This window comes from Peromyscus leucopus, chromosome 9 (genome assembly GCF_004664715.2).
Source record: "Peromyscus leucopus breed LL Stock chromosome 9, UCI_PerLeu_2.1, whole genome shotgun sequence".
NCBI classification, from domain to species: Eukaryota; Metazoa; Chordata; class Mammalia; order Rodentia; family Cricetidae; genus Peromyscus; species Peromyscus leucopus.
In genome coordinates this window covers 70,144,922-70,160,247 of record NC_051070.1, presented here as the reverse complement: position 1 = coordinate 70,160,247, position 15,326 = coordinate 70,144,922, and the positions used below count along the sequence as shown (strand labels likewise).

At 41.1% G+C, this 15,326-nt stretch overlaps 2 gene segments (V, D, J or C); both read left to right on the top strand.

Annotated features, from left to right (window-relative positions):
• The first annotated feature begins 243 nt into the window (after positions 1–243).
• Positions 244–914, top strand: LOC119088452. The segment is given in 2 exon segments: positions 244–333; positions 481–914. Coding segments are annotated over 2 exon segments (486 nt in total).
• A 5,608-nt stretch (positions 915–6,522) lies between these two features.
• LOC119088451 lies at positions 6,523–7,266 on the top strand. The segment is given in 2 exon segments: positions 6,523–6,698; positions 6,875–7,266. Coding segments are annotated over 2 exon segments (444 nt in total).
• Positions 7,267–15,326: the final 8,060 nt, after the last annotated feature.

The window sequence follows — 15,326 nt, the reverse complement described above, 5'->3', positions numbered from 1 at the left end:
CTATAGCAACATGCTACAGCATGTTACTAACATTGTGTAATGAATGGTTCCTTATAAGAAAGAAATTTCTAATTTTCAATGACTGTATTTTCAGTGAAACTAAATGGGGATTTTGAAATAAAAAAAAATGGGGGATGAGCTTCCTATGTCAGCTTTAGTCAAAGTGTTTGTGAAGGGTGGAGCCTGTTGAAAGAACTGAGGTGCCTGTGAAGTTGGAGTCAGTGTTCTGTGGGGAGATAAAAGGACACCTGGATTCTCACCGAGCTTCAGCTCTAAGAGGAATGGACAGGATTCTGAAAGCATCATTTTTAGTCCTAGCCCTTCACCTAGCCTGTGAGTCATAGAAGAGATAACCCAGGATATGGGATTAATGTGGAGGCAGAAGGGTACTGGGGCACCATACAAAATCATGAATGTGAAAACCACAAGAAGGTAATACATACCTGGGAACCTAATGGCATTTGTTATTTCTCTACTCAGGGGTGAGTGGCCAGCAGCAGGACAGACGTGACCAGCAGCAGGTGAGACAAAGTTCCCAATCTCTGACAGTCTCAGCAGGAGGGACTTCAGTTCTGAACTGCACTTATGAGAACAGCGCATTTGACTACTTCCCATGGTACCGGCAGTTCCCTGGTAAAGGCCTTGAATTCCTGATAGCCATAAATTTAGCATCAAATAAAAAGGAAGATGGAAGATTCACAGTCTTCTTCAGTAAAAGCATGAAAGAGCTCTCCTTGCACATCACCGATTCTCAGCCTGGAGACTCAGCCACCTACTTCTGTGCAGCAAGTGCACAGTGCTCTCCAGGCACCTGCAGCCCATACCCAAACCTGCGGCTGAGTTTCCAGCAAATCCCTGCTGTGGGGCAGAGCCTAGCAGAGGTGCAGAGGGTTTTTATTTACAGGATCAGGTGACAGGTGACACAGTGAATGTAAGGATTAGACTCATTCAGGCCAGAGACAAACCAAGGTGAAGTCATGGCTTGCTTTTCTCCAGTCTCCCTTTGCTACTCAGCTAGGACTCCTGGCAGTAGTGAATGCATAGCCTGAACTGGCCATTCCCTGTGATCAGATTGGTGACTACCCCAGTTGTTACCAGAGAGTCTTCATACAGTCACTGATAGAGGCAGATTCAAAGACTCATGGTCAAACATTGGGCCAACATCTGGGAGTCCTGGGAGTCTAGAAAGAAACATATATGAAATATAACTTTAAATTTGTACCAATATACCAAAATCCTTGTCAATGCAAAATATCTGAGATTAATAGTTGTCTGTTTATCCTATATTCCAATAGTTTCCTAAATGATAACAAACATTCATAACCCACCAAATAACCAACAACCATCCACCCCATCACTTGCAAGTGTAGGCATCATCTTTTCTAGACTGTTTCCTCAGGCATCTTTAGGGGTCCCTGAGAAGATTGAGATAATGCCCAAGTCCTAGGATGACCAGCTGTAACCTTCTCAGGAGGTCTTCCCCAATCAAACCTATCCATATTAATCCTGAAGAAATCCACAGCCTGTGGAAACAAAAGCAAAAACTCTTCCCCAAAGCATTTTTTACTTCCATTTGACAAATATGTTTTTTTTGTTTTCCACTTTAAAGTTAATGCATTCTTAAAGTGTCTAGGCTGGTTTATTTCATCAGTCCCTCTTTCAATCCCATGTCTCTTAGCAACTATCATTTGCTTATCAGGAACAAAAAATTCAAGATCAATACAACAACATATGGGATCCAGACCCCCTTTGTATTTCCCATCTCTAGAAGATATATATATATATATATATATATATATATATATATATATATATATATATATATATATTACTTCTCTCTTTAAAGACTATTATTTCTAAACTATTTCTTTCTTTCTATGACTGTCTATATCTTTTTTCTTTTCTTTCTTAAGCCTCCATTTTTAAACATACTGAAACCCACTTAGAGTTTTTTTTTTTCTATCTTCACTTCTTTTACTGTGTATCTACTCTTTTTTTTACTGTGTGAGCCTTTAAACTGCTAAGCCACAACAGCTAGAACCTCTGGCATGTCTCTAGTGGCTGGCTCTGTCCACTCCTTGTGTCTTTGAGAGTCAAACTTAATGCTTGCAGGACTGGTCAGAGGTAGGTGACCAAGAACAGCAATCAGTCCCCAATGGCAGTGACCTGCACTTTCTCAGGTGTTTTCTCTAAATTTTTCTGCTTTGTGTGAAAAAGACTGTTTAAGTGCTTTGCTCTATGGCAGAGTTTCCTAAAGAAGCCTTATCTATTTTTGGTGTTTTTTTGTTTTGTTTTGTTTTGTTTTGTTTTTATTAGTTTTATCAGGTCCTAGTGAATATTTGAGCCTCATGTTGGTATGCCAAAATGGAATTGGTTTTTTGTTTTGTTTTGTTTCATTTTTTTTTCCTCTTTGGGAGTCTGTAACCCAGCTCCCAAATAAACACACAGAAACTTATTCTTACTGATGAATACCTGGCCTTAGCTTGGCTTGTTTCTAGCCATCTTTTCTAATTTAAATTATCCCATTTCTCTTTAATTATGGTTTGCCTCTGGGCATTTTACCTCTATTTATTCCATATATTTCCTTTTCTTCTTATTCCATGACTGGCTGTGTGGCTGGGTGGCTGGCCCCTGATATTCTCCTCTCCTTATCCTTTTCTTGCTTCTTGTTCTTCTCTTTTTTCTCTAGCCTGACTTTCTCCTCTATTTCTTCTCTCTGCCTGCCAGCCCCACCTATTCTCTTTACTGCCTACCTATGGGATGTTCAGCTCTTTATTAGACCAATCAGGTGTTTTAGACAGGCAAAGTAACACAGATTTACAGTTAAACAAATGCAACATAAATGAATACAACACATCTTTGCACCATTAACAAATATTCCACAGCAGAAATGAATGTAACAGATCTTAAACTAATATTCTACAAAAATGGAGGCTGAATGAGACTGACCTTGGCCCTCTGTATATATGAGATGGTTGTGTATCTTGGTCTATTTGTGGGACTTCTGATAATGAGAGCAGGGGCTGGCCCCTGGTGCTTTGGCTAGATCTTGGGTACCTATTCCTCATGCTGGATTACCTTGACCAGACTGAATACAGGGGGAGGTGCCTGGCCTTATGGCAGCTTGATAGACCATGCTTTGCTGATGCCCAGGAGAATGCCCTTTCTGAGTGAATATGGAGGAGTGGTACATTGAGGGGAAGGGGTAGAGAGGAAGATGAGAGAAAGAATGGGAAGAGAGGAGGGAGGCGAGGCTGTTGTCAGGATGTAAAAATTTTTAAAAAAATAAGCATAACCAGTGAGGAATGTTGCTTTCTGGCTTCTTTCTTGTGGTTGTTCAACTTGCTCTCACACACAAGCTAGGACCAGGTAACTGCCAAAGAGTGGAATTATCCACAATGAGCTGGGCAGTTCCAGATCAATCACTAATCAAGTAAGCACCTCCAGAGACATGTCCACAGGGTAATCTGAAGGAAGAAAATACTTAATTGTGGTTTCCTCATCCCAGGTGACTCTAGTTTGTATCAAATTGACAAAAATCTACCATAGTATAGACTCCTTATCAATGTGACAGGCAAAGACATCACTATTCAAAACAACCTTTCCGTTCTTGTTATTTCTAAGATCTCATATTAATATCATAATATAAAGCATAGCGTAACTTTAAAATCCCTATAGTCTTTAAAACATTTGAAGACTTTAAAAGTTTTGTCTCTTTAAAATACTCAAACTCTATAGCAGATGCAAAAATGAAGAACCAAGGTACAAGTACAGTCAGATTAAAGCAAAACCCAACATTCTCCAGTGCAAATCAAATAACATAACTCAGTCAGTCTCTGGCCTCTGGAGCTCACTCATGATCTTGGCTCACAGAGGGCTTGGGCAGTTCAATTTACCTGGCTCTGCAAGCCATAGACACACAGCTTGTCTCATGCTTAGGCAAGCTCCACCCCATAACTGCTGCAGTCTTGGTGGTCATCCACAGTAGTCCTGGCATCTTCATCATGCTGGGGTCTCCACTACAACTGATGCTTTATCTTTACTAATAGCCTCTTATGGCATCTTCAGGGACTCTGGCCTTACCTCAAGGCAATAAACCTCAAATTCTCTATATTACCTCCTCAATCATTATGGGTTGTTTTTTTTTTCTCAAAGACATATATTATTGACCAAACTTGGCTGCCCTCTTGAGATGCAGTAGGGCCCCCTATGGATCATATCTGTGTGTAAACACTGATGAAATACTTCATAGATTTTACCTCAAAGATACTGGTTTCTTATTAATCACAGATAAGTTTTTTTCAGACCCATCTAACTAGCATAAACTGCCTCAGTAAAGCAAAAGTTTTGCCTCAGAGCTGCTGGTCTCTTGTCAATCACAGCTGATTCTTCAGCCCTAAATGACCAGAAAGTACAGATTCTTAATTCAAAATATCACACAAATATTCAAAATAGGGTCTGTGGAGGACTCTCAAGCTTCCCTCTGAAATTTTGCCAACAGGACATCCATTATCAGTATTCTTATCATCCAAACTTCCCTGGACATCTCATTAAGCATGGCCAAGAGATTCAAGCCCTCTATCTTTCATACACAAAACAGTCCATGGCATAAAACAACACATGGTCATATCCATCAGAATGGGTACCAGTTTCTGTCCTAGCGACTTTCCCTGTTGCTGAGATAAAACAATGACCAAAGCAACTTGGAAAACAAAAAGTTTATTTCAGCTTACAGTCAAGTCTGTAGTCAGTCACTGAGGAAAGTCTGGGCAGGGAATCCAGGCAGAAATGGAAGAAGAACTATGAAAAATGATGTGTATTGGCTGGCTTCCCATGGCTTTCTCAGCCTCCTATTTTATACAATCCAGGATGGCAAGGCTCACAGTGACCTAGGCCCTCCCATATTAATCCTTAATCAAGGAAATGTCCCACAGACATGCCCACGAGCAAGCCTGATGGAGGCAATTTTTGAATTGAAGTTTCCTCTTCCCAGGTGACTCTGGTTTGTGTCATGTTGACAAAACTAATCAGACAACGACAATTACAGCAAAATTGTAAACTTCCTATTTTGTAAATTTGCCCCCTAGGGGACACTGTTTCTAAATAGGAAATGACTTGTCTGTAGATTAAAAGAAAGATGCAAAAACCTACTTTCTCTACTGCTAAAGCGAGAGTCCTGACTGAGCATATTTTAGACAGCAACAGAGGAAGACTCTCAGATGCCAGAGGAAGGCTGATTGCCAAGAATGGCTTTTCCTGCCAGTCCTGTTGAGCTCCCTATCATCTTGGTATTCTTAAGCTCAGAACAGCCTCTGTACACTTCTCTCAGTGTCCTGGTTTTATTTGTTTTCTGGAGATCTCCCAGGCAGGAGTGAGCAGCTGCCTGCTCACCATGGTGACCTTGCTGTGCATCCTTAGAATGCTCATGAGTGTCACTCTGCTTTAGTCTGTCTTCACAGAAGGAACACTGTGCTGTTTCACTCTGAACAGAGACTTTCCTATTGGCTGAATTCTCTACACAGCACTGATGCTGCAGAGCTCAAGCAGTGCCCTAGCCTGATGGCTGCATCTGTGCATCTGCAGCAGCTGCTCTGGAGCTGAGGGGCAGCTACTCATCCCTTGTCCCTCGGGGTCCTTACCTGCATGTGCAACAGCCTCACCTGGGTCTCCAGAGCCTCCTGAAGCTCACACCAGGAAGCCAGCCTGTCTCTGGCATGGAGGGCTTTCAGACTACATGCAGGAAGGATGGAAACTCCTTCGACCTCAGGATCCTCTGACAATCAGACTGAGGGAGCTGGGTACTCCTCTGCCCTGAGTCACAAGGACAGAGCTGGACACAAACCACCCGAGACTTGCTGAGTAAAAGACCAGGGTCCCAGTTTCAGGCACTCTCAGGGATTTGACATGTTCTGTAAAACTTTAAAACCCTTTCTCTATTGTTACAAATGCATGCACGGTGCATTGTCCCTACAGTCACCATGTGCTCTAGCACACCAGAGCTGCTGCCCCTGCCACTCTGTTATTTAGGGACTTTGACCTGTTTTTCCCACTCCATCTTCTCCTTATGGGTCCTTTAAAAACATTTACCACAAACCTTGGTTGTAACAGGAGTGTCCAAATGCAAATATTTTTATCTTTTCCAAGAAAAGGAACTATATTACATAATAATTATAATATTGTTACTCTGTTTGATTGGAGCATCTCCTTTAAATTAATTCATAGGTCAGTAAAGATATTTTAGTAAGAGCAGGCATCTATTTTCTGGATATAATATGTAGCTATTCTTTCTATACCATTCCCCAGGCTCTTGTTGATACAGTTGTGAGACATTTTCTTCTTAGGAAAAACTGTTCCCTTTCTCCTCTAAGGTCTCTCATATGTTTTACAATACCAATGTCATCAAAAAAGGACCTCCCCCACCTCCACCCCACCCCCCGCACTGCAATCCACCCAGACTCTCTGGCAGGTCTGGCTTGGGAGGAGCCTCAGGCTCAGAAGGCTGGGAGGGAACTCTGCAGTGTCTGGCCTGGCAGGGTTCCTGGGTGGAGCTGACTGGTTGCAGGAGGAGGGACATTCAACAGCCATCCTGACACCACAGTCCAGGGCTTGGTTCCTTGCTTCTGTCTCCAGCAGCCAGACAAGCACCATGGAGAGGCTGCTGTGCTCTCTGCTGGGGCTGCTGTGCACCCAGGTTTGCTGTGAGTCTGGCTGTCCACATTCAGGGACAGAGAGGATTCTGTCAGCACATGGAGGGTGGGGAAGTAGACCAGGAGTCCTGCAGAGCTCCCACCTTCTCAGAGGACATGGGGGTGTGTTCAGGGTTCTGTGGATGTTCAGTGACCCCATCTGTGTCTCTTTCTCTGTTTCTAACCAGGGGTGAAAGGTCAACAAGTGGAGCAGAGTCCTGTGTCCTTGGTTCTGCAGGAGGGAGAGCGTGCAGAGCTGCAGTGCAACTTTTCCACCATGGCGACCCAAATGCAGTGGTTTCACCAAAGTCCTGGGGGACACCTCATCAGCCTGTTTTCCAATCCTTCTGGAACAAAGCAGAGTGGAAGACTGACATCCACGACAGTCACTCAGGAACGTCGAAGCTCTTTGTACATTTCCTCCTCTCAGAGCACAGACTCAGGCACTTATTTCTGTGCTATGAGTGCACAGTGCTCCCCACACACCTGCAGCCAGTACACAAACCTTCAGCTGGGTGGGTGTGGGCCTTCCCTGTCAGAAGACATCAGAATTTCATCACAGAACATCTGTCTAGTTTAATGGCCCTTTTATCTTTTTTTATCTTTGTTTCTCAATATATACTCCCTCCTGAAGCAGAAATGTTCAACTTAGAACTAACAGAGAAGCTGATAAGACTACTGAATCAACATGATCATTTATGCCACAGTTTACTAAAGTTGTAAAGGGTAAGGAGCAAAGAGAAAGAAAGGCAAAGGCAGTCATCCACACAAAACTGCTGTGGACAGTGATGCAGCTTAGTTGTGTCTCAAGCACATTCTGTCCTGACCACAGTGTGTTATATGATAAAGTTTGCCTGGAGATCAGAGGGCAGAGCTAGCCACTAGTTAACCATGGGGCTAGCTACACATCTTTAATCCCTGCACTTGGGAGGAAGAAGCAGGAAGATCAAGAGTTCAAGACCCCCCTGGGCTACAAGAGATTGAACTAGTCTAAAATAGAAACAGCCACGTGGTGGAGACTCAAACCTTTTCTAGGGAGAAGCACTAGACCAGCAACTCCACACACACCTGCTATCTGCTAAGGTACATGTGGTGTCTAACCACCTGCCTTCCTGCACATATTTTGGCATACCCCCTTTTATGTAGAGACTTCCAGTTCTCTCAAACAAACACATCCAGATGCATTGAGCACCCTTGGCCCCTTTCTTAACCTGAAAGACTAGACTCACCCTCAAACTCAACTCTGTCCACCTATACTAACTCTACCCATCCTCACTGTTCATAACCCTTCTCTAGACAGATACCAGACTTACTATACCAACTCTACCAGTCCCTGAAACCAAAGAACTGTCCCTCTCCACGAAGGAATACTAGACCCACTCTTTCAGACTCACCTGAGTATCCTGTGTCTCATACCTGCCCCCTTCCTCACCTTCTTTTTATATGGGGAAAAGCAAATTCACCATTACTCATTACCTGAGGAATCACCAATTCCACCAACGCCCATTACCTGTGAGAAATCCTGAGCACCTCTCCCAAACTCCAAAAGTCTAATTGTGAGACTCCTCTAACTCTACAGAGGGTCTGCTCCTGTGTTCAGAAACCTCCTTTAGCTTGAGCTGAGTTGGAACTTTAACTCCCTTTGAACATCAACACTGATTTTCCCAAAAACTGAATCCTGAACCCCATAAAGCTAGCTAGTCAACTATCTAACAAGTTAGAATAATAGGAGATACAGCTTCAAACACCAATTTAACAAAATAAAGATATTATGTCCTTACCAAGACAGAGTAGCAATGACCCAACTCCAGATGCCTAGGTCCCATTGCAAATACACAAACATGAAAAACCAAAATAATAAGGCTCTACCAAAAATTAGCACTACCATAACTAATGTCCCCCCAAGAAAAGTGACTTAGATGGTATACAAGACAATGATTTCAAAATAGCAACAATAAACATTATCAAAGAACTCAAAAGGATATGGATAAATGCTGGAATATAGACTCAAAAACTTAAACCATTGGATGAAATAATGAAAATAATTCATAGTATTTAAACAGAATTTAATAAATAGAATTTCTGAAAAAATCCAAAATTAAATAAAACTTTAAATCAAAGTTCAGGAATTCAAAAAATATTCAGAGAAAAGCTTCACAAATAGAGTGGATGAAGTGAAAGAAAGAATACTAAGTCTTAAAGCTAAGGTAAAGGAACTGAATTGCTCAGAAGAAAATGTCAAATCAAGAATAGGAGGAGGAGGAGAAAGTGAGGAGGAAGAGACCTACATAGAAACTCTGAACTAGTGTTTTTAAATGTATAAATAATAGGTATAGAAGGAAAAGAGACTCAGCTCAAAGGCACAGAAAATATTTTCAACAAAATTGTAAATTCAAACTTCTTAGCTAAGGGAAAAGATGCCTATCAAAATGCAAGAGACATACAGAACATCAAATAGAACCAGAAAAGTAACCCCCATGTCATATAATCATCAAAACTTAAATTTACAAAACAAAGAAAATATATTGAAAGAAGCAAGAGAGAAAGATCAAGCCACATACAAAAGCAGGCCTGTCATAATAACAGCATATTTTTCAACAGAGACCATGAAACCCAGAAGGCATGGGGCAAATGATCTACAAGTTTTGAAAGACCATGGTGCCAGCCAAGATAGTACCCAGAAAAACTATCAGCCATAATTGAAGGAAAAAGGAAAAAAAAATCTATGCTAAAAATAGTCTTAAATAATATATAACCAATAAGCAAGCTCAACAGAAGATGCTGGAGATAATATTTAAATCTGAAGAGACGGTTAAACAAGTTCAAGAAGGCATTAAAAAAACAGTTTGAGCAACTGAATCAAAAGAGGTCTAATAGAAAATCACTAAAGCAACTGTGGGAGCCCACAATTGACTCAGTTTCCCAGTTTGAATCTGAAGTCTATTCTGAGTCAATAGAGTTCAAGCTTGTTTGCCAAGGCTGTGAGAAAATTCTGATTAGCCCAGAGTCTCCTTGAAGGGCTGTGAGAAAGTCCTGATTAGCCCACAAGAAGGAACACACTATCTAGCTAGATGTAGGCTGCTGGTGCCAGCCGGAGGTACATTGAGATAGAAAATGAAACTCCCTGCTCCTTGATGCAAGGCAGGATAGATAGTGGCTGAATGCCTGTGCTGTGCATTGTTCTACCTCTGTCCTTCAAAACTGTATATAAGCTGGCTGTGAAATAAACTCGGGGCTGTCCAGCATTGACTGGCAGACCTCTCAACTCTTTTCTGTCTTCTTCATTGTCTCTTCAATCTGCACGCCTCTACCCAGCTACCCAGCTGACTGTCGGCAGGCCCGACAAGCAACAAAATGACAGTAACTAACACACGTTTTCAATAATAACCTTTAATATTAATGATCTCAATGAAGAGAAATAGACTAAGATTGGATCAGAAAGCAGGATCCAACATTTTCCTGCTTCCAAGAAACACACCTCAGGACTAATGGATACCACCATACGACAAAAAAGGTTTTATAAGCAAATGAATCAAGGAACAAGGATGTGTAGCTATTCTAATATCTGTCAGGACTGACTTCAAAGAACAACAATCAGAGGATATAAGGAGGGACATTTTTAATATATTAAAGGGAAAATCCAACAACAGGGTGATTTATATGTACCATTAAAAGAAGCAGTAACAACTTAAAACCACAAATCAACTCCAGTACAGGGATGGTGGGTAATTTTAATACCTCAGTCACACCAATAGAAAGATAATCTGGAAAAATAACTAAATAGACAAACTGTAAGCAGGAAGAGATAATTAAAATCACTTCTGAAATTAATGAAATAGGAATGTAAAGAAACTATGAAAATAATTAAGTAAAGAATACTACTTTGGAAAGATGAGCATTATTGACAAAATTTCAGCCCAAGTAACCCAAAGAAAGGGGCAGAAGCCTACTAGGTCATGGTGAATGATCTTTTTGATGTGTTCTTGGATTCGGTTTGCAAGTATTTTATTGAGTCTTTTTACATCAATGTTCATGAGGAAAATTAGTCTGTAATCTCTGTCTTTGTTGAAGCGTGTGGCTTGGGTATCAGGTTGACTGTGCCCTCATAAAATAAATTTGGTAATGTTCCTTCTGTTTCTATTTTGTGGAATAATTTGAGGAGTATTGGAATATTGGTATTAACTTTGAAAGTCTGGTAAAATTCTGTGCTCAAACCATCTGACCCTGGGCTTTTTTTGGTTGGGAGACTTTTAATGACTGCTTCTATTCCTTAGGGATTATATTGCCTTAGGGGCTATAGCTCTATTTAAGTTGTTTATCTGATGTTGATTTAACTTTTTTTTTTTTATTTTTTTTTTTAGTAAATTTATTTTACAACATCATTTAGTTCAACATAATAGCCACAGATTCCCCTGTTCTCCCACTCTCGCCCCCCTCCCCCTCCCCCCAGCCCACCCCCCATTCTCACCTCCTCCAGATCAAGGTCTCCCCCGAGGACAGGGATCGACCCGGTAGACTCAGTCCAGCCAGGTCCAGTCCCCCCCTCCCAGACCGAGCCAAGCGTCCCTGCATAGGTCCCAGGATTCAAACAGCCAACTCATGCAACGAGCCCAGGACCCGGCACCAAAACAAAGCTGCCTCCCAAACAGATCAAGCCAAATGACTGTCTCACCCGTTCAGGGGGCCTGATCCAGTTGGGGGCCCCTCAGCCTTTGGTTCATAGATCCTGTGCTTCCATTCATTTGGTTATTTGTCCCTGTGCTTTATCCAACCCTGGCTTCAACAATTCTCGCTCATATAAACCCTCTTCTTTCTCACTAATTAGACTCCCAGTGCTCCACCAGGGGCCCAGCCGTGGATGTCTGCATCCAGATTCCTCAGACCTTCCTTGGATAGGGTTTATGGCACAACTAACAGGGTGTCTGGCCATCCCATCACCGGAGTAGGTCAGTTCCTGCCGTCTCTCAACCATTGCCAGCAGTCTTTTGTGGGGGTATCTTTGTGGATCTCCGTGGGCCTCCCTAGCTCTCTGCTTCCTCCCCTTCTCATGTGGTCTTCATTTACCATGGTCTCCTATTCGTTGTTCTCCCTCTCTTTTCTTGATCCAGCTAGGATCTCCCACTCTCTTTCCCTCGACCGTCGCCCTTCATTGTTCTGACTCATGACCAGGCTGTTCATGTAGATCTCATCCATTTCTCCGTGTCTTTTTTGGGGTCCCATTTTCCAGGTAGCCTCACTGGTGATGTGAGTAGCAGTCCAGTCATCCTTGTTCCACATCTAGCATCTTCCTATGAGTGAGTACATATCATATTTGTCTTTCTGAGTCTGGGTCACCTCACTCAGGATGATTTTTTCTAGATCGATCCATTTGTCTGCAAACCGTATTATGTCATTGTTTTTCTCTGCTGAGTAGTATTCCATTGTGTATATGTGCCACAATTTATTTATCCATTCTTCAGTTGAAGGGCATCTAGGTTGTTTCCAGGATTTGGCTATTACAAACAATGCTGATATGAACATAGCTGAGCAAGTGCTCTTGTGGTATGATTGAGCATTTCTTGGGTATATGCCCAAAAGTGGTATAGCTGGATCTTGGGGAAGATTGATTCCCAATTTTCTAAGAAAGCGCCATATTGTTTTCCAAAGTGGTTGTACAAGCTTGCATTCCCACCAGCAGTGGAGGAGAGTTCCCTTAGTTCCACAACCTCTCCAGCATAAAGTGTCTTCAGTGTTTTTGATCTTAGCCATTCTGACAGGCGTAAGGTGGTATCTCAGAGTTGTTTTGATTTGCATTTCCCTGATGATTAGGGATGTTGAGCAATTCCTTAAATGTCTTTCAGCCATTTGGGTTTCCTCTGCTGAGAATTCTCTGTTTAATTCTAAAGCCCATTTCTCAATTGGACTGTTGGTCGTTTTGATGTCTAATTTCTTGAGTTCCTTATATATTCTGGATATCAGTCCTCTGTCACCTGTGGGGTTGGTGAAGATCTTTTCCCATTCTGTAGGCTGTTGCTTTGCCTTGTTGACCATATCCTTTGCTCTACAAAAGCTTCTCACTTTCAAGAGGTCCCATTGATTGATTGTTTGTCTCAGTGTCTGCGCTACTGGTGTTATATTTAGGAAGTGATCTCCTATGCCAATGCGTTCAAGACTACTTCCTACTTTCTCTTCTAGCAGGTTTAGAGTAGATGGATTTATGTTGAGGTCTTTGATCCACTTGGATTTAAGTTTTGTGCACGGTGACAGATATGGATCTATTTGCAGCCTTCTACACGTTGATATCCAGTTATGCCAGCACCATTTGTTGAAGATGCTTTCTTTTTTCCATTGTACACTTTTGGCTTCTTTGTCAAAAATTATATGTCCATAGGTGTGTGGGTTAATGCCAGGGTCTTCAATTCGATTCCATTGGTCCACATGTCGGTTTTTATGCCAATACCAAGCTGTTTTTATTACTGTAGCTCTATAGTAGAGCTTGAAGTCAGGGATTGTGATGCCTCCAGAAGTTGTTTTATTGTACAGGTTTCTTTTAGCTATTCTGGGTTTTTTGTTTTTCCATATGTAGTTGAGTATTATTCTTTCCAGGTCTGTGAAGAATTGTGTTGGTATTTTGATGGGGATTGCATTGAATCTGTAGATTGCTTTTGATAAGATTGCCATTTTTACTATGTTAACCCTGCCTATCCATGAGCATGGGAGATCTTTCCATTTTCTGACAGCTTCTTCAATTTCTTTTTTCAGGGACTTAAAGTTCTTGTCATATAGGTCCTTCACTTGCTTGGTTAGTGTTACCCCAAGGTATTTTATGTCATTTTTGGCTATTGTAAAGGGTGATGTATCTCTAATTGTCTTCTCATCTTCTTTGTCCATTGTATATAGGAAGGCTACTGATTTTTTTGAGTTGATCTTGTATCCTGCTATGTTGCTGAAGGTGTTTATAAGCTTTATCAATTCCTGGGTGGAATCTTTGGGGTCACTCAAGTATACTATCATGTCATCTGCAAATAGGGAAAGCTTGACTTCTTCCTTTCCAATTTGTATCCCCTTAATCTCCTTATGTTGTCTTATTGCTCTGGCTAGAACTTCAAGTACTATATTGAATAAGTATGGGGAGAGTGGACAGCCTTGTCTCGTTCCTGATTTTAGTGGAATTGCTTTGAGTTTCTCTCCATTTAATTTGATGTTGGCTGTTGGTTTGCTATATATTGCCTTTATTATGTTTAGGTATGTTCCCTGTATTCCTGATCGCTCCAAGACTTTTATCATGAAGGGGTGTTGGATTTTGTCAAATGCCTTTTCTGCATCTAGTGAGATGATCATGTGGTTTTTTTCTTTGAGTTTGTTTATATGGTGTATTACGTTGATGGACTTTCGTATGTTGAACCACCCTTGCATCCCTGGGATGAAGCCTACTTGATCATGGTGGATAATTGTTCTGATGTGTTCTTGGAGTCTGTTTGCCAATATTTTATTGAGTATTTTTGCATCAATGTTCATGAGGGAGATCGGTCTGTAGTTCTCTTTCTTTGTTGTATCCTTGTTTGGTTTAGGAATCAGGGTAATTGTAGCCTCATAAAAGGAGTTTGGTAATGTTCCTTCTGTTTCTATTATGTGGAACAATTTAGAGAGTATTGGTATTAACTCTTCTTTGAAGATCTGGTAGAATTCTGCGCTGAAACCATCTGGTCCTGGGCTTTTTTTGGTTGGGAGACTTTTAATGACTGTTTCTATTTCCTTAGGGGTTATTGGGCTATTTAAATAGTTTATCTGGTCTTGATTTAACTTAGGTATGTGGTACTTGTCCAGAAAAATGTCCATTTCTTTTAGGTTTTCCAGTTTTGTGGAGTAGAGGTTTTTGAAATATGACCTTATAATTCTCTGGATTTCCTCAATGTCTGTTGTTATGTCCCCCTTTTCATTTCTGATTTTGTTGATTTGGATACTCTCTCTCTGTCTTTTGGTTAGTTTGGATAAGGGCTTGTCTATCTTGTTGATTTTCTCAAAGAACCAACTCTTTGTTTCATTAATTTTTTGTATTATTCTCTTAGTTTCTAATTTATTAATTTCACCTCTCACTTTGATAATTTCCTGGCATCTATTCTTCCTGGGAGACTTTGCTTCTTCTTGTTCTCGAGCTTTCAGGTGTGCTGTTAAGTCACTAGTGTGGGATTTCTCCAACTTCTTTATGTGGGCATTTAGTGCTATGAATTTCCCTCTTAGCACTGCTTTCATAGTGTCCCATAAGTTTGGGTATGTGGTGTCTTCATTTTCATTGATCTCTAGGAAGTCTTTAATTTCTTTCTTTATTTCTTCCTTAACCCATTGGTGATTTAGTTGAGCATTATTCAGTTTCCATGAGATTGTAGGTTTTCTGTAGTTTTTGTTGTTGTTTAAATCTAACTTTAACCCATGGTGGTCTGATAGAACACAGGAGGTTATTCTAATTGTTTTGTATCTGTTGAGATTTGCTTTGTGGCCAAGTATGTGGTCGATTTTAGAGAAAGTTCCATGGGGTGCTGAGAAGAATGTATATTCTTTCTTGTTAGGATGGAATGTTCTGTAGATATCTATTAGGTCCAATTGGGTCATGACATCAGTTAAGTCCTTTATTTCTCTGTTAAGTTTCGATTTGGGAGATCT